At 41.1% G+C, this 27,879-nt stretch overlaps 1 protein-coding gene across 4 annotated transcripts in view; it reads right to left on the minus strand.

Annotated features, from left to right (window-relative positions):
* Window positions 1-1,614: 1,614 nt before the first annotated feature.
* Window positions 1,615-27,879, minus strand: part of scn4aa (sodium channel, voltage-gated, type IV, alpha, a) — a 30,509-nt gene continuing 4,244 nt past the window's right edge. For 3 of the 4 annotated variants that reach the window (XM_026178172.1, XM_026178171.1, XM_026178173.1), the window contains exons 2-27: window positions 18,764-19,064; window positions 18,450-18,568; window positions 18,280-18,369; window positions 18,069-18,197; window positions 17,455-17,546; window positions 17,046-17,336; window positions 16,874-16,937; window positions 16,565-16,706; window positions 16,257-16,454; window positions 14,342-14,512; window positions 14,024-14,153; window positions 13,303-13,541; window positions 13,044-13,217; window positions 12,580-12,936; window positions 9,895-10,377; window positions 9,293-9,334; window positions 9,093-9,216; window positions 8,822-8,976; window positions 8,534-8,707; window positions 8,313-8,435; window positions 6,952-7,233; window positions 6,814-6,867; window positions 6,445-6,582; window positions 6,180-6,284; window positions 5,669-5,939; window positions 1,615-5,571 (exon numbers count right to left, since the gene is read on the minus strand). In XM_026178172.1, coding sequence (XP_026033957.1) covers window positions 4,280-5,571; window positions 5,669-5,939; window positions 6,180-6,284; window positions 6,445-6,582; window positions 6,814-6,867; window positions 6,952-7,233; window positions 8,313-8,435; window positions 8,534-8,707; window positions 8,822-8,976; window positions 9,093-9,216; window positions 9,293-9,334; window positions 9,895-10,377; window positions 12,580-12,936; window positions 13,044-13,217; window positions 13,303-13,541; window positions 14,024-14,153; window positions 14,342-14,512; window positions 16,257-16,454; window positions 16,565-16,706; window positions 16,874-16,937; window positions 17,046-17,336; window positions 17,455-17,546; window positions 18,069-18,197; window positions 18,280-18,369; window positions 18,450-18,568; window positions 18,764-19,015 — 5,691 coding nt within the window. In that variant the 5' untranslated portion in view covers window positions 19,016-19,064 and the 3' untranslated portion in view covers window positions 1,615-4,279. Of the gene's footprint in view, window positions 5,572-5,668; window positions 5,940-6,179; window positions 6,285-6,444; window positions 6,583-6,813; window positions 6,868-6,951; window positions 7,234-8,312; window positions 8,436-8,533; window positions 8,708-8,821; window positions 8,977-9,092; window positions 9,217-9,292; window positions 9,335-9,894; window positions 10,378-12,579; window positions 12,937-13,043; window positions 13,218-13,302; window positions 13,542-14,023; window positions 14,154-14,341; window positions 14,513-16,256; window positions 16,455-16,564; window positions 16,707-16,873; window positions 16,938-17,045; window positions 17,337-17,454; window positions 17,547-18,068; window positions 18,198-18,279; window positions 18,370-18,449; window positions 18,569-18,763; window positions 19,065-27,879 lie in introns of those variants that run through there. The other variant, XM_026178174.1, reaches the window with a different exon arrangement.

Below are 27,879 nucleotides of genomic sequence, written 5' to 3' on the forward strand. Positions count from 1 at the left end.
CATTTGGTGTTTGGCTCTTAATTGTGACAGATCTATTTACAGTTTTCTAATTATTTGATGTAAAAATTCTGGATTAATCCTACTTGTTAAAAAAATGTTGCCAACCTCAACCAATTTGGTTTACTAGACATTAGGGCCTGAAGAAAAAAAACAACCAAAAAAAGAGTAGCATTGAAAACCAGGTGGCAAGAAAACAGTCACTAGAAACATGCATTTGCAGAGGTGATCTCTAGCTGGGTGATGCAGAATGAAATGACATAAAATGCAAATAAATCAAAAATCCCATCGTCCCACTCCATGACAGAAACAGGGTGCTTTTTAATCTACTAACACTCATGCTTGAAAAAGTCAGTGAATGCATATTTTTCAACATAGAACCTGCTATTAAGTTAGGGCCTCAATTAATCCCCTGTTAATAAAAATGGTTTGACTGTAAAAAAACAAAACAAAAAAAAACACATTGCACATGTTTAACAGTTGTAAGTTGTTTTTGAGGAGGTTAAAGTAGAGCTCTCGAAGTGTTGCTCCTTAGTGATGAGGCTTTTTTAATGTGCTTTTTCTTACTCATTAACCTACATTTCTTATAATTATGCAAAAAGATGGACACTCATAGACATAGAGATTAATGTAAAGCATAGTTCATTAAAAAGTCTGACTATAGTGGCTTTTTTAAAGAGTAAAAAGTCACTACATTATGTTCTCTTGGTTGTTTTCCATCTTCAGTTTTTAGTGTTGCTGTCAACCTCTCCACCAGCAGAGGGCTACAGTGCATCAATGCAATTTCACAGACAAGACAAAGTAGTAACTGACAAGTGATCGCACAGCCTACTTTTCTTTACAATAACTGTTTTATTCTAACAACATAGTTTTAAAATAACAAAATGATATAAATGTACATTTCAGAAGAAAAAAAGAAAAAAGTATGTACAAGCAACATTGTAGGTGATTGTAGGTTGTACCAGCAAAGCTCCCCATGTGTCTTTTCCTCCAGTAGAAATGTAAACAAAAAGAGGACACTGTCTTGTGAATATGACTGTCCCATGAGAGGACACTATAGCTGAGTGGTGCAGCGGTGTCTCAGTCTCACATAGGAGTTCGGATGGTCACGTTACAGTCTCCTGACAGGAAAAACTGCCATGCTGTAGCAGCAGGATATGACAAGAGAGACCCCTTGTGGAGGAAACATTCATAATTTATGTACCTTCTCCAAAGATGAAATTGGAACAGTGTCAAACTCAATGAAAATAGACATGTTATTGCTTATTGTTAAAAAAAAACAAGCTAGAAAACTGTAAAAGTGCATATGTTATTCATGTATATACAGTACTGTGCAGAATGTAAAGGGGCATCTGATCAGATATCAACATCATTTTGTGAGTCGAGAACTGCATGAAGAGAAAAAATAAATCCACAAAACAGTCAAGGAAAGTCTTTAGGATGCTTGGGACAACCTACCTGTGCAAATTAAAATGAAAAAATAAAATAATAATAATAATAATAATACTGCATGACGAAGTACCAAAGAGGAGTGGTACCTTTCTCGAAATAAATTATATTCACAAAGAGTGATTTTATTTGATTTCTTTCTGTGTTTACTGCACTTTAAATGAAGTTTATTGCTAAATTTAAAAAAAATATGTTTATATGAAATTACTTTTAAAACTGCCTGCAAGTTTTACACAGTACCATATATTTAAAGTAAGACATCATAATTTCTATTAAGACTTAGACAAAAGCAAGAGAATTAACATGTTTATATGACTAAATCCACTGCAGGTTTTCTTGTAAATTTGTAAAAAGATCTGATTAACTACATTTTGGAAAGTGGCACATGTTTTTTTTTTTTTATTCAACCATTCAATGTGTGTGCCTTGCATCTTGTGATCTAACCTGAGACGAAACTTCCTTTTAATGCACAACGAGTAAGTATGTGCTTAGCAGTTCTCTAATACAGCCACATTAACATAAAAACATCACATTGTAAGTTTACAGACAGCGTTCAAACCTGAATGCTGAAAGGGAAATCCAGCTATGAAATGGCCAAACATGGCTGATTTAGGTTTTGAGAACATCTGATATCTGAAGGGACCAAAAAATGTAAATATAAACATGCATACAGTATGTAAGTGGGAAATAACCTTTGAAATCATTCAGTGGAGTGCAGTGAACTGCTCTTATTTGACTTGGAGGGACATAAATAGTGCAATATAAACTGGGCCTGCCTGAATGAGCCTGTTAGGAACAGATGCTAACTATATTAGCCACACCATGTGGGTTTAGTTAACCCCATTGTTAACTAATAAGTAGTTTCACAGAAAGAGAGGGACAATGAGATCCAGAGACTCTATTTTATAGCAATTTATTTACCTGTGTACAAAACAGATTCCCCATAGAAAGTCATCTGGTACCTAATTAATAATAAAACACTAATATTAGTCTTTTATACTCTACCTTTTGATAACATGAATTATGATTTTTTTGTTTTATTTTGTATTTTCTTTGCTTCTTATATATTGAGATAATACTTGTTCCAGTATTATTAATTTGTCTTAGTTGAGTTTTAGTTTATGTTTCGTCTATGTCTCCTGATATGAGTCTTTTCCTGTCCCCTGTGAAGTCTGTCATTTGTAATGTCTTTGTGTTCACGTTGTCAAGCTTGTCTTGTCTTGTCTACGTTCTGTTGTTTCCTGTTTTACTTTGAAGGGTCTGGTGTTCCATGTTCAGTGTGTTTAGTTGTACTTCCCCTGTTGCATTCAGATTCAATTGTGTCAGCTCATTATCCCCAGGTGTTTTCACTTCCCTCATTATCATTATCCTGTGTATTTAGGTCCTCTGTCGTTCTCTGTTCAGTGTCGGGTTATCTGTTTGTCTAGCATCATGGACTTCAAGTCACAGGATTATTTTCAAGCTTTGGTTTATGTTCATGTTTTTCATCATAGTTTTTGCAATCCATCTGTTCTGATTCACGTTCATGTGAATCAGCTATTGTTAGCTTATCTCAATTTAGGTTTTGCCTTTGTTTTTCTTTCTGTTTTTTTTTTTGTTTGTTTGTTTGTTTTCTTCCCACTAGAAATTTACCATAAAACAGATTCTAGTCCACAATAATGTTTCAGCCTACAGTAAAGTCTAGCATATTTTTATTGGATAAAAAAGGTTAAAATAAATATTAGATCTTGTATTTCTGTTAAACTGAAAGAAATCATATCTTACTGTTTCATTATTTTTGAATTGTGCATTAAATCACAATTTTCCTTGACCAATTTTGTTAAGTTTTATGTTTCTATGAAGGAAACATTGAGGGGTGTACGACAAGGTATGTTCAGACTTAAACCAGAGATTTTAGTGTCACTAAAACCTATTTTAACCCAGATAGGTTAGGTATAATTAGCTGTAAGTGTTGTGTTTTCAAAAGTTCTTTTAATGAAATATGATTCTGAGCTGAGAGAATGTTATTTTAATACCAGCTGAGCCACAGACTATTATTAGCGTAATACCCCAGTCTAATTGCAACAGCGCAAACTCCAAGCTTCGCATTGCCACGAGAATTAGCACACGTTAATTTGATGATGCATGAAATGTATATGTACGATTTCATGTTTATTCCATCATTATCGTTCATCAATATCATGATGAAATATAGTTTGAAGTTTCAGACCTCCTATGTGTAACTGACGAGAATGGTAAAACACATATATTCATGTGGATTTACAACATTAGCAGTTTTCTGGTGTGTTCTTCTCATCATATTTTTTTTTATTTTTGTTTGATTTTGCCTCCTTTTCCTCCCTACTGATGCAAGGAAATTTGTTTATTTTGTGTAGAAGAAAGCATCAAATTTCCCTGAGCCTGAAACAGAAAACTGGGGTTAACAGAGAAAGTTGGTAACCAACTTTCTCTGTTAACTTGTGAACCACCACCACCAACTGAACTCATTAAAACTGAACTGAACCTTAAAACTGAACCTGTAGGTTTTGTCAAGGCAGTTAACGCGCACTTTTGCACACAAAAACCCTGTTATTTTGAACCTGCTTGGCAGTACACACTTCAGTTTCACTTTCAATACCCAAGAAAATTAAATGTAGCATGAAAAAAAAGAGGAATAGATTCTTAAGTTTAGGGATAAAAACTGCATTCGAAACATCAGTTAGACTCTTCTGTATCTAGAGTTAAAAAGCATATCAGCAACACTTATACATTAACAAGAACAGTTTCCATCACTGTTAAAAAAAAAAAAAAAAAGAATAGAGGGAAGAGACAAATAATTATATTGTGCAGTTTACTATACAACTGACTCTGTCAGGTTTTCTTGTAGAGTCAAGAGGTGTTGGTTGGGGGCAGAATGCAATAAAACCTCATTAGTGACTTCTACAGGAACAACGACAATATTTTGCACGGGGGTTTCTGGACAGCACCGTGCCTCTCTGTAATGTGACATTGCCTCAGGATTAGAGGGCTGTTGTCTTGCCAAAGTTTCTAAAGCTGCTTGCTCCATTTCCTCAGCAAGCTCTGCATTACTCCCATAGAGAACCCCTAACCTTCGTGCAATCAACCCTTTTTTTTCTGGTGGATCGTCACCTTCTTTCTTTCTCCCCATCTTCTTAGATCGATGCATAAAAGCTGCATGGCATAAGCAGCGCCTCAGAAGATGGCTGCGGTAAGCCCTCTGAATAACCACAGCGGCCCTCTGCTCTTCTTTGTGGCGCACCGTTGTGATAACTGGTGCAAAGGTGTCTTTGCTATCCTTAAATTTTTCCTCAGTGCTATTCCGTATTGCTTCCATCTCCACTGTGTTTCCCAAGATCAACTGAGTGACAGCCATCAACACATCCAAGTAGTGGATCTTATCTCCAGCAACCAAGGGGAGATCCATTTCGATCAGCTGGAACAGGTTGGGTTTGGCAACCTTCAGTGGCTCCTGCAAGGTATCACAAAAATCTGAGAGCTGGCTATACTCAATAAACTGAGTTCCATCAACGTCAAATTTCTCCCATGTCTCATTGAACATCTCAAAGTCGTCCTCACTGAGTGGATCGCTGCTTTCCTCCTGAGCCACATTGAAGTTCTCTAAGATGATCGCAATATACATGTTGACCACCACCAAGAATGAGATGATGATGTAACTGCAGAAGAACACCATGCCCATGCCAGGGCTTCCACAGTTGCCCTTTACATTTGTGCCAGGATGCTCAAAGTCTGGATCACAGTCTGGAGGCTCCCGGTTCAGCATTGGAAGTAGAAGTCCATCCCAGCCTGCAGATGTTGTAATCTGGAACAAGCAGATAATGCTTCCTCCAAATGTTTCAAAATTAAATATATCATCAATCCCAGCCTCCTTTTTGACATAGGCAAAATTTGACATCCCAAATATAGAGAAGATGAACATATTGAGGAAGAGCAGGAGACCAATATTGAATAGAGCAGGTAGGGACATCATCAGGGCAAATAGAAGCGTCCGAATGCCCTTAGCTCCTTTAATAAGACGTAGAATCCTGCCTATCCTGGCCAGTCTGATCACCCTGAAAAGAGTTGGTGACACAAAGTACTTCTCAATTAGGTCTGAGAGCATTGTACCTGAAAGAAAACACACAGAAAAGCAACAATGTATCAATATATCTGCTGGACCAAATTAGCAATTCACAGCTGTACTTTTAATTCATTAATTACCCACCAGCTATTGACAAGATGACCACGACAAAATCAAAAATGTTCCATCCATTGGTGAAGTAGTACTGCCGCAGGGCAAAGACCTTCAACACACACTCTCCAGTGAAGACCACAATGAAAGCCACGTTTAACTTAAAGAGGAAATCCTCTTTCTCTGCACTTTGGTCATCTGTTTCCACCATCATGGACACCATATTGAGGCAAATGAGGACCATAATGAAGATGTCAAAGAATTGCTGACTGATGAAGTCAAACACTATGCCCTGGATTAGGTTCTGTAAAGGAGAGGAAGCAAATCGAGAGCAGTGAGGAACAGAAATACAAATCCAGGAAAGTCATTTGGCCTGTTAACACAAGTAGTGTGCAGAAAAGGTGAACATAGCCACGTTATGCATGCCAACGTGAAGCATCATTACTTCTGATGATGTCATTCATACATGCAAGTTTTCCAGTCTTGGACTGATCAACATAAAGCATTGCTAATACAGAAAACTAAAATAATCATAATGTCTTACCGTTGGACGAGGAATTGGCTTCTGTGGCTTCTTGGAACCAAGTTTCTTCATGGCTTCATAGTACTTTTTCTGTTCATCAGTCATAAAGATGTCTTCATCTCCAAAGTGCGGAAAAAGCAGAATTCAAACGTAATTATAGGAATTTAAATAATGTCACAAGTCTATGTGGTTTAAAGTTATAAAATTGTACACTTGAAAATAGGAAAGAAAACACTCAATGCTTTTGCACAGGCACTATTTCAGATGAACAAAGTCTTATACTTATCTTTTTCTTTTGCTGACTAAAGTTATCAATAATGACCCCAATGAAGAGGTTAAGTGTGAAGAAAGAGCCAAAGATAATGAATATGACAAAGTACATGTACATGTAGAGGTTGATTTCGTAGGATGGTTGCTCTTCCACCTAAGTAGAAAAAATACAGGTGAATAAATGCCTAATCATCATCATTTGCTCAGTTACAGGTTGGAAGATTTTCTTCATTTGATTCATCGGATATTTTATAATGTCGGATTGCAATGCATACATGCTCTTCTAAGGAAATAATTGTAATTGGACTCATAGTCGCAATTTATTGCCCCAGATGAGGATTCCTTTATGCAGCTCACCAGAACTTCAAAGACACAAAATCATTACCTCTCTTGAGTCGACAGCAGCATACATGATGTCCATCCAACCTTTAAAAGTTGCCTGCAGTCAGTGAAAACATTTATTTAAAATATGTATCAGTAAATATGACTACTAATTTTCTTTAACTCAAACAAAACACCTCACCACTTGAAGTAGGGACAGGTAGCCTTGTCCAACATTGTCATAGTTGACTTTCATGTTGACCCAGCGGGCCTCCTGTGTCGCTTCTTTGATGGCCATGCAGTCGCTCCGGTTATTGACTTCAGTGATGGGGAAAAGCTCCTCCGATGTGGTGTTGATGCAGCGGTAGAACTTCCCAGCAAACAAATTAACTCCCATGATGCTGAAGATGAGCCAAAAAATCAGACACACCAGTAGCACGTTGAAGATGGAGGGAATTGCTCCAACGAGAGCGTTTACCACCACCTGCCCCACAAGACAAGACTCTGTTTAGAACTTTGCAATAGATATTCAGATTTATTCAGTAATTTATTCAGCTGTAAGACCTGAAGTACTGTGCAAAAGCACCCCACATTTCTCTATAATTTGTTAGCAAGATGGGAAATAGGTGGAGCAATTTATTGAAAGGTGCAAATATTCATGAGAGCACAGTATGTAAGTCACAAACAGAGTTTTTAGAACCCTAACAAGATTTCAAGTCAATATTTGGCATTGCCACCTATTTTCTATATTGTAGTCTGAGCTTTCTTAGGCAAGTTTTATTCTGTTTCCTAAAAGGAGTCCTCTGGTCTAGTTCTCCAGGCTTCTTGACTTTTGTTTCGTTCTCTACCAAAATGATCCCAGACTGCATGTCATGTTTTATAGACTCAGCTAAAGAAAAGAGAACATTATGTGCTTTTGCAACAGGCTGCTAGAAACAAAGTGCTTAAAGATACAATTCAAATTGGTTCTTGGCTAAACTGTTATTTGCTGACACACAATACTGATCCTTTGAGTTGAATACATCTTTTATACTTGAATGATTTATAGGTCAATCTTAGGTGACTTAACAAACAAATAAACAAAAATAAAAGGAAAGATAAGGTCGGGTACAAGAACCTGACTGAAAATGAGTGAAAAAGCAGCTAATGTCCAAAGAAAAGCTTTGAAAGATCTTCAGAAACAAAGGAAAACTTGCTCAAAAACACTTTAAAATAACAAGAATGTCTGACTCCTTGGAAAGGAAAAAAGAAAAGAAAGAAATGAGTGGTGGTTCAAGACTTTTGCACAGGGCTACAACAATAATCTTACTTAAGTGAATGCATTGATTAGTTAGTCAACTGACTCCGGGAAACTCACCTCAGTCACCTCTGTTACAGCAGCTGTGGTTTAAGCATGCATTCAACAAACACAGTTGGACAAAGCCAGGCAAATTAGTACAAGAGTGCATCAAACATGACAGGTTTGCATCTTCTAAATCAGTGTTAACCATTCAAAATATTATAATGTTAACATTAAGTATTACAAATTCCATATGAAACAAGCATTAGCAGCCAATAACTTACCCTCATCCCTTCAAATCTTGATAGTGCGCGAAGAGGCCTTAGTGCTCTGAGGGTTCTGAGGGATTTGATTGGCCCAAGGTCAGAGTAGCCCATCCAGTTGGCAACTAAACTAATCAGGGAAATCTGTAGCAGAATCAAAACATTTCCCATTCAAGTGCTATCACAAAACCTTTCTGGCATAGGAGATGTATTATCACATACAGGCAAGCAGTGAAACTTACATCTACAATGAAAAAGTCTAGCCAACACCAGGCATTGGTGAAATAGGTCTTGAAGCCATATGCAACCCATTTAAGGAGCATCTCGATGACAAATATGTAGGTGAAAATCTTGTCAGCATACTCCAGAATTATCTTGATCGTTCGGCGCTTTTCTATGTATATATCTTCAAAAGCCTGCCAAAAGAAAACATTATCTACCTAGATATGTGTCATGACAGGATCAGTGTCTTAACGCTATCATAAAAAGGTCATCGTTTCTAAATTTGTTGCTGTTATGACAACACTCACAAGAGCTCCACTGCTGAGGAGGATCATAAAGATTATGAAGGTTTCAAACCAATCATGCTCCACAATAGTAAAGCAGGTCTTGCGGAGGTTCCACCATTTTTTGCCTTTGTCTTGGGTGATGTCCACCATCAGACATGGCCAGCGCCTCACACAGTCTGAGAAAAGTGGAAAGGTTTGCGATTACCTCATAATGTCAGATTACAGAATGGCTACTGAAAAAGACTTCTGTGACTTTTTAGTTTTGCTTATTTAATAAAATTGTTGTTCATACTGTCAGTGAAGCACGCCTCTGGCTCCAGTGGCTCTGGCTCTTCTATTTCCGGTTCAGGCTCAGGTGGTCGATAGTCTGCTGTGCTGCATACTGAAGAATCTTCACTATTCCGAGCACCCATCAGCTAGACAAGAATCACAGTTAAAGTTCAGATGCAAATGCCTTATGCAATCACACAGATGAAAATACTGTTAACTCACTTTGATATTTCCTGGGATACTAATTTGATCTTTCACATTTTCCTGAAACAGCAGACGAACAGAAAACAAACTTTATTAAGCGTTCATAGGAGTTTGAGAAACATCCAGCACACAAGTTTATTGTCCCAAAAATACATTATGGGGATCCTGGGAGCACAGACAAATCCCTTTGAGGTTACGTCAGGAACAACATCCGGTATTATTTATTTTGAGAATAATTATTTTCTTTGCTGCCTTATTTCCAACAGTTACAAAAATATATATATTCTGATGATAGTTAGGATTTATTTTAATGTTTGGTAAATTTCCTAATACAAAGTTCCAATACATGTTTAAGCTATGTTGCCAGTTTGTTAACCAAAGTCGAATTTTACTTATGCTGGATATATATTTCCTGATTAATTGAATTTTAGCTGCAAATTTGAAAACAAAAAAGTCAAGTTGGACTCGTGAATGAATGAATGAATGAATGAATTAACCAATACAATTTATCGTTGGTGGTCAAGAGCTGTTAAAATCTTATTTTGAGATGAATAATAGATCACAAGATGGCAATTATTTGAAATAAACTTTATAAGACTTTGGATAAGAAGTTTTCTTACGGTATTCTGCTGGCTATGTCCCTCATCTAAACTCTCAGAGTGATTATCATCATTGGAATCACTGGTTTCATCTTCATCATCCTCATCGTCCTCTCCCAGATTTTCAAAGTCTGACTCTCCCTGGGCAATTGGCACACTAAGACTAAACTCTCCATCCACAATAAATCCAGAAGGCCGGCCTTCAACTAGGCAATCTGATATCCCATCTGCCAGTTTGAAAGTCTGACTGGTGTCCAAATGGTTCATTTCAATTCCTTCCGTTTTAGGGTCGACGTCATCAGCAGGGCCCTCGTCAGGCTCCTTGGGCTTTCTGCCAAGAGTCCGCAAGATAGTTTGAATGATGAACGCTTTAAACCAGTCGATGAACCGTGTGATCCTGCCGATGGCAATCTGGAGATTGTTCATCTCTCCGTCATCTTCTCCTGCAGAAAGGTTGTCTCCACTGAACGAGCTGAGCAGTAAGGCCAAAAAGAGGTTCAGCACCTGAGTTCAAAGAGTAATGAAGGTAATTAACAGCTTCTTATTGTTCATTTTGTTTAGTGAAAATAAATATTTGACAGTCAAAGTGATGCCTAAAGAAGTGAGAATTAGGAATCATTACTCGACTGCAAAACAGTGATCAAGTTTATATCCAGTGATTAGTGAGTAAAACTGTACTAACTTTGCTGAACCAAACACAAGTTTGGAATAGCTCAAGCAGACATCATATACCATATTGTTCCTGTGACGTCACATCAGTAAATATTATGTTGTCTGCCTCCTGTCTCAGATGCAGCTATCTTTAGTTACTCAAACATGTTATTTGATTTCACGGCTTCTATTTCCCAGGTTTAGCAGGAGATCATGGTTACATGGACTAGTGGGAATGCTCATCTCGTTTATTCCAGTGTCAGAGATGTCAATAAGAAAATAAAGCTGATGGACAATATGAGCTGCACAAAAACCAAACGTAACAATGAAAGATCGGAAATGGATTTGATGATCTTTGATGAGTGGAAAAAATAACTGTGGTAGAGGTTATAGTGTTTTTCAGGGTCATGTTCCTAGTCTCCTGGAATATAATTCAGGTGATTTGTCAGCTAATTCCATTAGCTTTGTACAGTTCCGGTAACCTGATGAAGTGAGACATTTCTTCCTTGTCTTAGAGGAACAGTGTGGCCTATAGGAAATGTACCCAGTCAATTTCTTGCTGCAAAATAGATTAAAATTTAAAAAAAAAAATCTAAACATTTAAAACTCATTACTTTTGGTTTTATCTGAAGGCACAGCCAGCAGCTTGAGCTGATGTTATATTATCATTTGTTTAATAAAAACTATGCATAAAAGCTAGTGGTGATTTCATGCTCATTCAACTAAAGAAAATACTCTGCGTGATTCTCAGTTCAAAATAAGCCCCTCCCTCTGAGCCAAGTTTATTCTAATTGGCTGCCCATCTCACACAGAATGATCATCCACCATTCTAACAGTAATGTATGACATAAAATAAATAAAAACATAATAAGTCCCCTTTAAATCTTCTCTGCTCCATATGCTGTGGTGTTGATGGCTCAATATGATTACCTCTACATCGATTAGAGTTCAATCTGCTATCAAATGACTTCTCTTTTACACCCAGACGCACTGCCACCTGAGCTGTGCTCGCTCAGCTGTCCGCGTTTGTTCCATCAGTGGCAGCATGCTTACTTGAGCCGGATCTTAGCGCATACTCAAGGTCAAAACCACTGTTTGGTAGCTTAAGTCATTAGATTTAAATAGAAACCCCCTCCCATGAACCTTGTAAGTATATTATTTGCCTCATTATTAGAGAAAAAAGTGTACATTCATGTGTTAAGTAAGCATGCTCAGGTTTAACAGTGGGTAAGTAACTTTAAGATCCAAGAAGCCTCAACAATTTTGGCACAGCGTGCCTAACACAATACTTCAAACCTTGATGATGAGCCATTTCCTTTTCATTTCTATGAATAACCTGATAGGAAATGGATTTGGCTCTAGTCATTAAATATGATGCTGAAATGATGTCTGACAGTGATGGTCTGTATGGCCTTGTTTCGTGAGGCCAAGATAAAAAGGTCAGGGGGCAGCGTTTTCATGCTACAGACACTCAGAATTCTTCAGAAAGCATTACAAACCCTGAAGCCTCATCACTCTCAATCAGTTCAAAGGCTGTTCTGTTAAATTGTATATGTTGGACTGAAACAATCTCCTGGGAAATAAATGTCACTCTGACACATGTCATTCATCTAGATCCCCAGTTGGGCAATGAGTCCAATCAAACAACAAAAACTGCTCAGGAGCAGCTTGAGGAACATGAAAAATCTCAAAACACCCGTGAGAGGTGCCATAACAAGCCTGATCCATGGATACTATGCAACAACCCACAGAACACAGAGGATCTGAAGTCTCGAACCACAGGGGTGAGGAGGTCAGGTGATCCTGCACTGATGGGTCAAAATTTTCTTGGCTGCACGACTGGGGCATGCACGGTATAAGAGAGGTTGTTTTAATCTTTTGGCTGATCCGCATAAACAGTTCTTTCCTCCAGCTCCAACAAAAAAAAGTTTCACAAGTTTTTCCTTAACATACTCAAATATTTACTTCACAATCTCCTAGATGGATCACTGAAATAACTAAGACTTTCTTTCTTCAATCTTCAGTCTGAAGATAGCATGCAGTTGTTGGACTCACCACTAGGTTTCCAATGACCATGACCAACATGAAGACAACTAAACACATCCCAGTTCCGGCAACCTCCATGCAGTCCCACATAGTCTCGATCCACTCCCCACACAGGATGCGAAACACGATAAGAAATGAGTGGAAGAAGTCGTTCATGTGCCAGCGCGGCAATTCACAGTCCAAGGAGATCTTGCACACGCAGTCGTTGTAGTTCTTGCCAAAGAGCTGCATGCCCACGACGGCAAAAATGAAGACGATGATGGCCAGTACCAAAGTCAGGTTTCCTAAAGCCCCTACTGAGTTACCGATGATCTTGATGAGCATGTTGAGAGTGGGCCAGGACTTTGCCAGTTTGAAAACTCGAAGCTGTCACCAAACATGGGACAAAAATAAATAAAAACATTTAGTAATAGCAGAGCAGGTAATTCCACTGTGTTAAACTGATGCAAAGAAATTTAATCAGTGTGTCTCACCAGACGGAATGATCTGAGGACTGACAGACCCTGAACATTTGCCAGCCCCAACTCCACCAGACTGAGTGTAACAATGATGCTGTCGAATATGTTCCAGCCAACTTGAAAGTAGTAGTAGGGATCCATAGCAATAAGCTTGAAGACCATTTCTGCTGTGAAAATACCTGTAAAAACCTTTTAAAAAAAGATAAATGTTTTTTTCACCCCTTAAATCTGAGCAATGTCTTTAAAGTATTTTAAAATGTTAGGCAGCACATACCAGATTCCCCACTGACAGCATATAGTCAAACTCCGGGGTCATGGGGTAGTGCTCCATGGCCATGAAGAGGGTGTTGAGCACAATGCAGATAGTGATAGCCAGGTCAACAAAAGGGTCCATCACAACAAAGTATACTCGCTTTTTAAAGACCACCCAGGGGGTACAGCAGTCCCACTTCAGGAAAAGGTCAGCAAATTTGTACCAGCCAGGTGGGCATGGCCTCTGAGCCTCCTCCAACTCTAGAGAAAGAGGCAGAAAACAAAAGGTAATATTAAACCTCACTTAAACCTAAACTTTCAACCTAAAGTCCAAGTCTTGTTGCTTCAGGTTATAGCTGTGCTGAAATAGATCTAGCTTAACACCATGTTTGACAGGAATCTCTGCTACACACAATATATTTAGCCTCGTTATGATAAGCTCAAGACAACTCCACTGTATCGGCCTTGGATAAATTAATGAACAATGTTAACAACTGCTTGATAATCTTAGGAATTATTGCTCACACCAGAGCACCTAATGCTAAGCCTTGTGTATTTCTTCTTCACCCCCAGTGGCACCCGACACTTCCAGATGCCAGATTTCTCCACGCAGTATAAAAAAAAAACATTACCCCGAAATAGAGGTTATGTTGTTGTGCCCTCAGCTTACATTAATCAAAGCTAAACAACATATCCTAATTTTGTTAGTGTGATATCAATATTGTGTGTGTTTGGTGCTGTACCTTCCATGGCAGCTGCAGTGAGCACAGTCAGAGCACTAGCAGTTCTCTCTGCCATGCATGGTTCATCCAGTTGAAGCATGCTGTGAACGGAGCCCAGTGACTTCTCTCTGCATTCATAATCCATGGCAGACTGTAAAATAGCATAGCATAGCATAGAGTCTTTATTTAAACGTACTTTATATCCAACAATGTTGACCAAAGTGCTACAAATATAGTTTGAGAATTTCTCAAAACACATAAGTCAAGGTATGCAATTGCAGATGGACAAGGCAAAGGTTTTTAAAAACACTCATACAGGCACCACTAACTATAACTTACCTCGTTCATGGTAGGCGCTCTGATCATCAGACGTGGAATAATTCTCCCATTGCAATCTTTGACAATTTCATCACGGTCAAGGCTCTGTTCGTCATCTGCCAAATCAGACCCAGTGTGATGGCTGAGTGAGTTCTTGCTGGTTAGAGTGCCTTGGCTACCAAGCATCTTAGCCTGATTGGCAGAAGATAAGTCATTCAGTAAGAAGTCTTTGTTATTGCATTGGACAGTTTATAAAACCCTTTAAAAGATGGCTCGGCTGTAATTTTACAGTATAAAATATTACTTTATTATAATTTAGTACTGAATAGGTGACATTCCATGTCCCATCTGCTAGTCTTGGTAGCCAGGGATCGGTCCATCAGGGACACCGCTCCTGGCCACCATCCGGCTCACAATGCACCCGACCCCAACGGTGCCTCCTGCAGGAGATGGTCCTGCAGAAAGATGGGTCTTCCTGCAGGATGGGTTAGGAAGATGGCCACCAGACGCTTGCCCTCGGGCAAACTCTCCGGACCTGGCTCTAGAGTGGGGCCCTCGTAACCCTATCCTGAGCAGGGTGAACTGTTCCCTAGGTGTTCTTCTCATAGGGGTCTTCTGAATTGCTCTTTGTCTGGTCCCTCACCCAGGACCAATTTGCTATAAGAGACCCTACCAGGGGGCAGAAGCCCCTGGACAACATAGCCCCTGGGAGCCCTGGAACACAAAACTCCCTACACCATGATAAGGTAGTGATTCCCTACTCTCACCTATGGTCAACCAAAAAAAGAAATTGGAAAAGCTACACTACTGTGGGTAGTGACCGAAAGAACAAGATCGCGGATACAGGTGGCAGAAATGGGCTTCCTCCGAAGGGTGGATGGCATCTCCCTTTGAAATAGGGTGAGAAGTTCAAGGTGAGAAGTTCAGGGAGGAGATCAGAGTAGAGCCGCTGCTCTTCCACATCGAAAGGAGCCAGCTGAGGTGGTTCGGGCATCTGACAAGGATGCCTACTCGGCCCTCCTGGTTGAGGAGTTCCAGGCATGTCCCACAGGGAGGAGGCCCTGGGGCAGACCCAGGAAACACTGGAGAGATTATATCTCTCGGCTGGCCTGGGAACGCCTTGGTGTTCCCCCGGACAAGCTGGAGGAGGTGGCTGGGGAGAGGGAGGTCTGGGCTTCTCTGCTTAGGCTGCTGCCCCCGCAACCCAGCCCCGGTTAAGCAGAAGAAGGTGGAAGGATGGATGGATAATACTGAATAAAAAGAAGAAAACAAAGTTTTTACTATGAGCCATAGGATGGCAAAAACCAGTACTGGGATTTTGGCTAAAAGGCTTGAAGGTGAGACTAGTTTTGACCTGTAATAATACTCTAAACGTTTGAACACGTGGACAGCATGGGAAGTTATTGTAAAGTAATATAAATTTGGCAATGAGTCAGGGATTGCTGGGACACTAAATCCAAATAGTTGTGGTTAAAAGTGGTTGTTGTGGCACATATTTGTGTCTTATACACTTTGCATATTCAGTTTTATTTTGAATTTGATCCAGGCAAAGACCAATCTCTTCCAGTCATCCAGGAGGAATTTAGTGTTAATCAGTGCATTTTTCAGGAAGGAAAAAGCACCACGTCACAAGGCAAAGTAAATAATAGTTTGAATCTATGACCAAGAGTCTCCCTAGATCACATCCCTTGAAAAGCATCCGGTGCCAGAAAGAACTGCATATAAAGAAGGAGGTTCAACACTGTAAATACTGTCTCTGTGTATAAGTTTGATTTATTTGCCAATAATAGTCTTTGAAACTTGCATCAAAAATGCTTTTGATTGTTTTTGGAAAAAATAATAAATCAAGCAAATGGAACACAAATTTGTTTGCCATTTGTTTTAATCAGTTTTTGAACTAATTCTGATTTCAGTGTAACAGGCCGGTGCAAGTTACCTGCTCTTGATTCTTGACTTGCTCTAGTAGTCGCTGGAACTCCTCCTCTTTTTCGATGGCCTCTTGCCGAGTTGCCTGATTCTGTTCGTCATAAGCCATGGCTACCACAGCCAGGATAAGATTGATGAGGTAGAAGGAGCCCAGAAAGATAACGACTACAAAGAACATCATGTATGTCCTACCAGCTGCCCTCATGATCTGTTTTAAGAACAGAAAAGAAGCTACGAGGACTAAGGACAAATTTCTTCACAATACATTTTTAAAATTAAAGCATAAACTGCAATGAAGCAAATGAAAGAAGAGCCAACCAGCTGGAAAAGGTTCTCCCAGTAGTCCTGGGTCATGAGCCTGAAGAGGGCAAGGAAGGCCCAGCCAAAAGAATCAAAGCTGGTGTAGCCAAAGTTTGGGTTCCTCCCAGCCTTCATGCATGTGTATCCTTCGGGGCACTTCCTGTCAGCAGAGAAGAAAAGTTATCCAACTACATCTGGACTCCCAGCCTCCAAATCACACTTGCAACCTTTCTAAAACTTCAGTTAAGGCTCATGTCTGGACTGAAACTCCAGTACCCCAAATAAAAGACAAAATTAGCACTGTAGCATCTTTGTGGTGATACGCACCCAGCATCGGAGCTGTTTCCACAAATCAGAGCATCTTGGCTGCCTTCCAGAAAGTAGTGATTCTCTATAATCAACCAAAAAAAGAAATTGGAAAAGCTACACCTTTACACCACTGTGGACAATATTGATTTAAAATTACAGATGAAAAACTTAGAGATTAGATGAAAAATACCTGAGTTTTCAATATATTCAGTGAAATTGAAGGTGCTGTTGGTATATGTATCATTTAAGCCAATGGTGTCGTTGAAGTCCACTGTGTTATTGGATGAAGAGGTGCCGTTAAAGATTTCAAACATGGTGTCATTTGTTTGGATGGGCCATCGCACACATTTCTGTCGCAGGTTTCCCATAAAAAGCTGAAGACCAACGAGTGCAAAAACCGCAAGGGCGAAGACTGTCAGAATCATCACGTCCCCCATTTTCTTCACTGACTGGATCAAAGCAGCCACAATTGTTTTCAAACCTGACAAAACACAATTGATACATGAGTGGTCTATATTTGGAAGTCTCAAAAACCAGTAAAAATAATGTGTACTGAGTGGAGTTAAACTATTAGTGTTATATTAAAACAGAACGCATACCAGGAATCACAGTAATTGTTTTAAGGGCTCGAAGCACACGAAATGTCCTCAGAGCAGACACATTGCCGAGGTCAACGAATTCAGTGACGTAACTGGGAAAAGGCACAAACATATCAAGGAAATGGTTTCCGTGCCACCCGATGTAAGCAGAGGTCTCATCATAAAACATAAAAATAAAACAAAAACATTGGCAGCGGCCAGCGGTACTCTGTGTTTGTGTGTTTCCGATTTTTAATAGATACACCTGTGGTAATTTGAAAATCCTAGGTGACTTCCTTCTTGAATTATCACATTCACAAACTTGGGTGTCTATGTTGCCCACCCTCCCGGCAAGGTGACGACAATACCCCATCAGAATTTTACAGCCGAGGTGTAAAAAGGGAACCACACTAGCAGCTAATAAGACAGGTACACTGTTCTGATGTAATGAAGCAAATGGAAAAACATTTGGTTTTAGTCAATCTTTTACTAAAACCAAATGTCTTTGTTGGATAACCTTCAGTGGTTATATTGCACCAGCAAAAAGGGTGGAGTTCCTACTGTCATTTAAGTACTAACAACTATTTACCAAATGCATCTACATAGTTTAAATAAACACACAAGCAGATACTTACGCCATGCTGATCACCATGAAATCCAGCCAATTCCATGGATCTCGAAGGAATGTAAAAGATCCAACACAGAAACCTCGAGACAACACTTTAACTGTTGCCTCAAAGGTATAAATACCAGTAAAGACATACCTACAAAGAAAATAATCAGAATTAATTATCCAAACTACTGTGTGAGGTGTGACGTGTGAATAATCAGTGATGAGCTACTTACTCAACAGTTTTACTCCATGCTGGTGGGTTGCTCATTGTCATGAACACGCAATTCGATAGAATTGTAATCATGATGAACATGCTAAATAATTTAAGTCAGGATTAAGGAAGCATACAAGAATACTGTCACACCATTCAAACTAAAATACACTCAATAAATCAAAAGGATATGAATGTATGAGAATTTTGATGGCTCCTCTCCTAACCAAACTAAAGGGGCTCAGAATGTAGCACGCCGGTTCTGCGTTGAACCTGAAGATCGTGTTTCCTTTGGTGATCACAATGAATGTCTGAAAAACACAAAATTATCTATGAAGTTCGTAATTTTTTGCACAAAAAACAACATTTCAATTAATTCTCTAAGAGACCCTGCATGGAGCTGCAATGACACATTTTAAGATACAGTCGAGTTTATTAGAGCCTGAGTGTGCAATGTGTTTGTGTGCTTCAGCAGAGCTTTTTCTTCCATGTGTGCTCATACTGACTTTCTGTGTTTCATAGAAGGGGTCTATGTCCTCCAGGGGTGTGTTGAGCAGCTCTGGTGGAGGGTCCCCAAAGATCATGGGCAGACCCTTGCCTGCCTCCAGATCAGCATTCGGGGTTGCTGGTTCCTCGTCATCAGCCTTTACTTCTGCTGCCTTTTTCCTTTCCTCCTCGAGCCTCTTGATCTTCGCCAGTGATTCCAGAGTAAAGGGGCGAAACGCATCGGTGCCTGGGGGAGGAAGCAGCAGCACCATCTTTGCATTGCGAAGGGATACCGCCTTGCCGGGGTTTCCCTAGAAGGAGCTGGTGGGAGGACAGTGAATGAACAGAGAGAATATAAAACAACCATAGATTTTTAAATAGGTCCAGGTGTCACATGCAGATAGGACATACAAAAACCTTCAACACAAAGCAAATCAAAACATGAGCTTTACAAATTTACATAACCCGTATAACATTGCCTTTTCTAACTAACAATATGCATCAGATGCCCAGGTGAACTCTTGTTTGTCTTGACTGTTGTGCATCTTGGGTTCTTGGGTCTGACTTCTTGTCCTCCTCGGCTGCTCTGTGCAGCTTGTGCAGTGCTATTTTAAGTGTCACTGAGCAGAGAGCCACTTTAAGGATGCTTCTAAAACTCATTCAGGTGGAACTTAAAAAGCAGTTTTGAATGGTTGCAATCAGCTCAAGCAGCCTCATCAGATCCACAATGTGATGCAGATGTAAACAATAACTAAAGGTTAAAGGTTGACTGAAACCTCAGTGTGTAGTTTAACAGTCTTGTGATTTATAAAACTGCTTCTCTGCCTGCTACTTTACAAACATGTTATACATGTTATAAATGTAATAACCTTAAAAAAAAGATTTATGAACACTTGTTGCAACTTTACGATAACCTTCAAAATGATGGTTTACAAACCAATTATGGACCAAATACACCAGTAAACATTAGGAGTTGTTGTACATTTGCTGATACACTCAGTGCCAAATGTAACTCAAATAACTCATTATAACCAAGGCATGCAGAACACCACCTCCAAACACATAGCATATCAAACCTTCAAGCAGATGGGCTACAGTGGTGGCACTCCTGTCAGCTAAGAACAGAAAACTTAAGGCTATAATTCACACACAAAAAAACTGCATAATAAAAGACTGGAAATATGATGCCTGGTCTAAGCATTCTTGATTTGTGCTGCAATGGACATGAAAGCATGGATCCATCCTGGCTTGTATCAATGATTCAGGCTGGTGGTGGTGGTGGTGTAATAGTGTGGGGGATATTTTCTTGGTCCACTTTGGGCCCTTCAATGGCAGGAAAGCATTGTTTAAAGTATTGTTGCTGTCTAAGTCCAATCTTTTACAGCAACAGTAAATGGATGGACTGGTACTTATATAGCAGCTTTCTTCTCAGAATAAGACCTCAAGGAGTTTTGTATTACGTGCCTCATTCACCCATTAGTACACAGTGCTTTTATCTACACCTAAGCACTTTTACCTAACATTCACTCACTCACAAGCCAATGGATGCAACTCAGGGATCAGAGGGGATCAATCCACCAACCTTCTAATTGGTAGATAAACAACTCTTCCACCTGAGCCCTAGCCACAGTTGCCCCAGCTGTTTGCCCACCCTCTGATGCCTACTTACAGCAGGAGAGTGTGCCATGTCACAGAGCTCAAATCATTTCAAACTAGTTTCTTGAACATGACAATGAGTTCTAAAAAGCGTCCTCAGTCTCTAGATCTCAATCCAACAGAGCACCTTTGGGATATGGTGAAACAGGAGATTCATTCATGCATGAGCAGCCAACAAATCTGCAACAACTGTGTGATGTGGTTGCCTCAATTTGGACCACAATCACTGAGAAAGGTTTTCAGCATGCCTTTGGATCCATGGCATAAAGAACTGAGGTGGTTCTGAAGGCAAAAAGAGGATTCAACCCAGAACTAGCAAAGGTATATCTAGGCTGTGTACATTTTACTGACAAAGATAGGAAATGGCTGGACCTTTGCAAAAGCACATAAACCTATGATGATCTGAAGCCAAATGTAAACACACCCTGCATTTCTCTACATATGTCCTAAATACAAAGAATTAATTATAGGTCTTAGTTGCTCTAATGTGTGTCCAAACACCTCACCATCTCTCATTTCTGCCTTCTACCTTCTGCTTTACATCTTCAGCCCAGCACTGCCCCCTCACCTCACCCTCCTCGCCCACCACTGCACCACAAGCAGTTAAAAGTGACCATATGGTAGCAAAATGATTAGACAGACTTAGGACAGGGTCCTGGACTTTCCCACCACTCTAAAGATACCGTGACATTAGTTGTCTACATCGGATTACTTATTACCTTAGCAGGCGCTTCACATCAGGTCCAAGCAGCATTTTCTTACATCCTTTGATGTGTTTAGCAGCCAGAGGAGATCACTTTTGTCTGCAGGAGCTAAAGTTAGCTCCCACTGTGCTGGACATGATCATTTATTAAATCAAATATATGTCTCTATATGACTAATGAATAAGACGAATAACATCAGCATCCTACAGAATAAATAAACATTTCCCCTTAGGAATTTGCCCAAGAACAACAATATTAATATACAGTTATATGCTAATTTCAAGGAGGAAAACAAAGCATAACTGGAGCCTTAAACTGAAAAGAATAATTAATACAATCTAAGAAACACACTGTCTACAAGTCAAGTACCAAAAGTTTGGATTTTCTTAAATAAGGCTGCACAAGAAGGAATTACATAACACCAAATCACCAAAACAGGCAACGAAGACTGTACAAAGAAAAAGGTTCTTGAGTTCACACACATAAGTCAACATGATGGCATAAACAGACTGATGCACTGATCAAAGACGTGAACGTGCAGTTATACTTGCTCGAACCACTTCACTCGAACATAAAATTCTGCATTCACACACATGTGAAGACACGCACACGCTCGCACAGATACGGTGGCTGCCCAGCTGCTACAGGCAATCAAGACGGAGCGTCGTGTTACAGAAGCCCGATGACTCTGCTCATTCCTTCCTGGCTGAGTCTTTGCCCTGTGCCTTACATCCCTCCGATAAACAGGACAGCATGCCAACTTATCTTACCACGCTTCTTCTCTTTACCTTCTATTAAACCCAAGGCCCCCAAATATACAGTAAGCTTCCACGTCTGCACCCTTACCAAACCCACCCACTATTCCGCCACATGGCATTTGAGACTCTCGTTCTTTCATTCAGTCATTACCATCTTTACCCTATCACTCATCAAACTCATTACCCTATCACCATCTTTGCTCCTAATCACAACAAAACACAAACCAGACTAACTCTGTGGTCCCCTGAAATAATACCAATAAATTGGTCTGCATGTCCTTTATTTATGACCATTCACCTATAAAACCAGGCTATTTCAGTTGGGCAGATCTGCACCTACCCAGTAATCCCTTCACACCCCCTTCTTAGCGCCAGTTTCCTCTCTCATCATCCCGTTTCAAAACCCCCATTTTGGACCCCGAGGGCCTCGCTGCTCGCGACCCTAAAATACACATCGTGAGATTGGATGTGTTTCTACGTGGCTTATGGGGGAAATTTCCTGATGGCGTTACATCACTCCATAACTGCTGAAGCCAGCAAATGTCCTTTAAAGAAAAAAAAAAAGAGCTAGGTCCTTCAGTATCAAAAAAAAAGTCTTCATGAGTTGGTTGTTCCCTCATAAGTTAGGTAAGTAATACGTTTCGTCACCATTTTTTTAAACTGCAAATATCAGTGTGTGTTTCCCCACAGGAAAGAGCCAGCACTGAAAGAGCCTGCGATATTCTGTGTCAGCCAAAGGAGATTCTTGATATCTTACTCCTCAATAAACCATTTACAAACCGTAAATAAAATCCTGTCTAATTTTGAGTATAAGCACCAAGAAAGCATTTGGTTCACTGTTTTAAATAATCAGGTCCTGTACTTAAGTAAAAGTAATAATCTAAAATCACTTAGTTTTCAGTAGGTCTTTAACATCAAAGTTGCTGCAGTAAAATAAGCCCCAGAACGAGGAGCCGTCTTGATAACTGTCCAAATGTTTTAATTGGTGGTTACTAATAGAAGGTTTGGTTACCTTCTGAGGGCAACCTGATAAGTAAAAGAGGTCTTGAGATGATTAATTAGAGACAGAAGCCATACAGACATTTGAAACACTTTTTTTCTTTTTTGTTTTGAAAAATACTGGAGACATTTTGAGTCAAACAAATATTGAAATGGTTGGGACAGTGTGTAAAATGTAATTTTTTCACATTTTATTCAGTGTAGCAAATTGAAAACACGACATCTTTAAAAAATACACATGTAGTTGGACTTTTCTACAAGGAAGCTGTTCTGTTTGAATAGGTACAGTACAGAGTTTAACATTATTTTGCTGAAATATGCAAGGCCTTCCCTGAAGAAGACTGCGTATGTTGCTCTAAAATATCTTTCAGAATTGATGGTGCCTTTCCAGATGTGCAAGCTGCCAGTTCCACAAACACCCCCATACTGTCAGAGATGCAGGCTTTAGGATACAGAGCTGATAAGAAGCCGAATGTTTCCTCTGCTCTTTAGTCCAGAGGACATGGTATCCATGTTTTCCAAAAAGAATTTCAAGTTTTGATTTGTCAAAACCCTTGACCATCGTCTATTTTCACTTCTGAAAAACAGTCTCTCTATATTTTATACTCAGTCATGTTACTGACCCATTGCCAGTTAACCTAATTAGTTGCCAAATGTTCCTCCAGCAGCTTCTTTTTACCACCACTTATTTTTCCTGTCTTTTGTTGCCCCCATTGCAACTTTTTTGAGATGTGTTGCTGTCATTAAATTTGTTTTCATGAAACAGAAAAATGTCTCAATATAAACATTTGAGACATTTATCCTATGTTCTATTGTGAATATTGGTTCCTGAGATTTGCAAATCATTACATTTTACAAAGGCTCCTCACATGGACTCATAATTCAGAAGCCCTCTACAGAAAAGGGCAGAGCAGGCTGTACCTGCTGTGGAGACTCAGGTCGTTTGGAGTGGAGGGCCCACTCCTGAAGACCTTCTATGACTCTGTGGTGGCCTCAGCTATCTTTTACGGTTTGGTCTGCTGGGGTGGCAGCATCTCTGCTGGGGACAGGAAGAGACTGAACAGGCTGATCAGAAGGGCCAGCTCTGTTCTAGGATGCCCTCTGGACCCAGTGGAGGTGGTGAGTGACAGGAGAATGGTGGCTAAGCTGTCATCCCTGTTGGACAACATCTCCCACCCCATGCAGGAAACTCTGACAGCACTGAGCAGCTCCTTCAGTGGCTGCAGCACCCATGGTGTGGGACGGAGAGATTTCGCAGGTCTTTCCTCCCCACTGCTGTCAGACTGTACAACAAAGACTCCAAACACACACATCCACACAGATGCAATAACACTAAGTGCAATACTCTTTTCTAACATGGTTGTATTTTTACTCAGTTGTATATAGAATTTGTATTCTATTTTTATCCTATTGTGTATTTTATTCTATTTTATTCTACTGTATATAGTATTTTATTTTATTCTATTCTGTACAGTTGTGTACTGTATTTATTCTTATTATATTCTAATTTTTGCTACATAACTTTTGCACTGTCCACTTCCTGCTGTGACACAACAAATTTCCCACGTGTGGGACTAATAAAGGTTATCTTATCTTACATTTTGGGAACTGGTGTTGTTGGACTATTGACATGTTTTGTGAGGTTTTGGTTTAATTGAAAAAAAAAAAAAGACCCGGGGTAGCGGTCATGTCCGGTTAGGGGCTCTGTTGGCTCTCAGGTGACTGTTTCCTCGCGGCTGCGTGCAGCGGGGCTAGGGGAGGGTCTGTGCTGACGGACGTGGGTTACTGACCCTGGCCGGTGGGTTCGGGATGGGCGTGAGGTTCTGGGGGCGCTCCGTCTCTGGGCTGGGGCCCGGGCCGGGCCTCGGGGGCTTGGGTCCTGGTTGGTGTGTTGCCGGGGCTGTGGGCGGGTGGGTGCATGGGGGCCCACCCCTGGAGCAGGGTGCCGCCGGTGCATCGAGCCACCTGGGGGGCTCTTCAACTGGTGGGGGAGATTGTCACATCTTGCAGGAGCTTTCCTCTCCTCGGGAGCTCTCTCTGCAGGAGGGGGAGATACAGGAGAGGTGGAGGAAGATCTCAGCCTGGGTGTTTATTGTCTTATGTAGTCTGGAAGATGAGTGGATGGTGGGGTGGGTGCAGTTTTTTCTGTGGTGGGGTTGGGTGGACTGTCCCGGGCTCTGTGGGGCCGGGAGGCGCTGCTGCACTGGGCCCCGGTCTGGATGGGCCTGGGCCCCCTTTCCCTGGCGGGTCGCGGAGTATGGGGGTGCCTACTGGGGTCAGCGGGGGAGCTGGCCCCAGGGAGGGGTCACCTGCCCTTCCTTCCCTCCCCATCTCCAGCTGCCTCCCTCTTCCCGCTCCACCACAACCACCCACACATGCAGGACCTTGGAGTAGGGGTATGTCACCAGGGTGCAGAGGAGGCTACCCCCCCGTCCCCTTCTGGCTGCCTCTGCCTCAATTTTATCCCACAACTTAGACATTCACATTACTCACACTCTCATTACACATACATATAGGATCTTGGGGGTGGGCACAATACACGGAATCCAAAGTACCATCAGGGTGTACACCCCACCCCTGGCGTCGTTGCCCACCTCTCAATTTTAAATACACATAGACATTGAGGGCTAGCAGGAGGGACCATGTGTTTACCTGCTGCTCTCTGGCAGGTAGCTCCATGCCCTCCTGGGTTTTAAATGCACCTTAGAACACACATGCATCAACACTACAATGAGCGGGTGGAGGGAGGTTTGGAGTCTTCTCTCACCCCCGTTCTCTGCGACCTGCTGGAGCGGGGGGGCTAAGAGGAGGAGTTGGCCGTCCGACTGCGGTCTGGAGTGTGGGGCCTCCCTGCTGCTGCGGAGTCGGGGCGGTCTGCTTCTCTCCACCGCAGGGAAAAGGGTAATACCACCTGGGTCTGGGTGCAGTTCCCCCTCCAGGGGCAAGGGTACCTAGACCCGGTTTGTAGAGTACGCTTGGGGAGTGTGATCATGTGTACAGCGTCTCTTTATGTCTGTCTCCACGTTGGTTGAGTGTGGAGTAAGTGCATATGAGAGCATGAGGGTGGGAATGGATGTTTGTATATGTGTGTGCCTGTATTTCTGTGTCTATATGTCAGGTTGGGTGTCGGGCGCCACCTCTCTGGGGACATCTCAGGCCCTCCAGGTTTGGAGGCCTATCTCCCCCTACCACCACTTCCCCTGCCAGTGGCGGACTCCCTCAGACATCGGTGCGTTGGTGGTTCTTTGTGTCTGGGGGTGGGCGTCCAGGTACACACCGGCTCACTCCTTATCGGGGCCTGGAGCCTGGGGCTCGCTCGGGCCACTTCGGAGGTGGGGTGCCCCCGGCCTCTCGGCCTGGGGCTCGGTCACTCAGGCACGGCTGGCTGCCGGCGGAGCTCACGGGCGCGTCACTGCAACTCCCCCTGGCTTCTGCTCCGCGGCTGCTGAGTGAGCCCTCATCTGGGACTCTCCTCAGCTCTTTCTTGGACAGTGGCGCGGCTGCCCCTCTGTTGGTCTTCCTTGGTCTCTTGTGTTCTGGGGGCCTCTGGATGTCTGGAGTTTTGATCTCCTCCATACCTGCTTCACGCCCTGGAGGACGGGGCTGTGGCCCCCCCACACCCTCTAGCAGATCATTACATGAAGGAACCTTTTAAAAAAACAAGCGCGTCCATGCTCACAGGTGTACACACGGGTGATCACACCCACAAACTACACCCTTTTTGGCTCCTACCTCAAAGCACACTGTGTTCTGTTGATCTTATGTGCTGCACAATAATGTTTAATATTTAGTATTTACTGTCATATTCCCATATATCATTGTGATGTTGTTTATTCTATTACTCTTGTTCTCTTCTGCTTGTTTTCTTTTTTCTTTCTCAGCAGGTGACCCAGGTGATTGATATATGCATTTTTTATTTCTTTTTTTTTTTCTGCTCATTCTGTTGGTTTTTGTCTTTTGCCCTTCTCCCCCGTCCCTCTTCTCAGCTGTTTCTCTTCCCCTCTTTCTTTCTCCCCTTCTTTCCCCCAGTCAAGTCTGTCCCGTATTCAGTAAGTGAAAATAAAATAAACAATAAAAGGTGAATCAAATGGACCATTACGGCAAGGCTGGGATGGTCAATTTGGTAAAGTAAATTCGTTGGGCATCTTTCTTTGCCTTTAGACAACAATTCTGATGGCAAAAGAGCCAAACGGGACAGGCAAAAAAAAAAAAAAAAAAAAGAGTGGAGAGTAAAAGGGGATTTATTGAAATGCATTCTTGAAAGTATTAGCTATTAAAATTGACCAGAGTAAAAACCTAGTATGGTATTTGTAAAAAATAAAAATAAAAAAAAGGAAGAAGAAGAAGAAAGAAATAAAATTAATCCAATAGAATATAAAGTACAATCTCGCCTTTAAAATATAGTTGCATTAATATTTATCATACTTTATAAGTTCTTTATTATTTCATTAAGTATAGTTCTTGAAAGGTCCTTTCCTCCACTGGTTTTATCTTGAGAGTAAAACTTAAGACACATCATCACGGCCATGCCTCCATGCTGTCAGACACAGTTGGAAACAGAGGAGGGAATGTCGGATTTCAGAAGCCTTCCCCGACAGTAATATATATATCACCTTGCATGTCAGTGGACACCGTGTGACCTGAGACATTCCAGCTGAGGATATAGACGGGGTAATGTAGATACCTCTTCGTTACATTATATGGCTGGGGAATGCAATTGCCAATATTCGCCTCTGGAAACCAACTCAGCTGGCTTTTGGCTTTTATCACAAGGGGAGGTTGAGTTCAGATGGTGATACAGAGTGTGCTGTATACTCAGAGACAGTAAATACATTTAATTTAACCACCATTAACCCTCTCAGGCTCAAATTAAACCTTTTGTTGCTAATGCACAACCAAGTCCTGCAGTGGTACTTCTGAGTAAAAAAAAACTCATAAAATATGTATGTGGGGTAATCAGGTTGTTAGTTTTTAACTTCCAAATCGGCAATGCCTGCCTTGAGAGGGTTAATCAAACAC

The sequence above is a fragment of the Astatotilapia calliptera genome, chromosome 8, assembly GCF_900246225.1.
Source record: "Astatotilapia calliptera chromosome 8, fAstCal1.2, whole genome shotgun sequence".
Taxonomy (NCBI): domain Eukaryota; kingdom Metazoa; phylum Chordata; class Actinopteri; order Cichliformes; family Cichlidae; genus Astatotilapia; species Astatotilapia calliptera.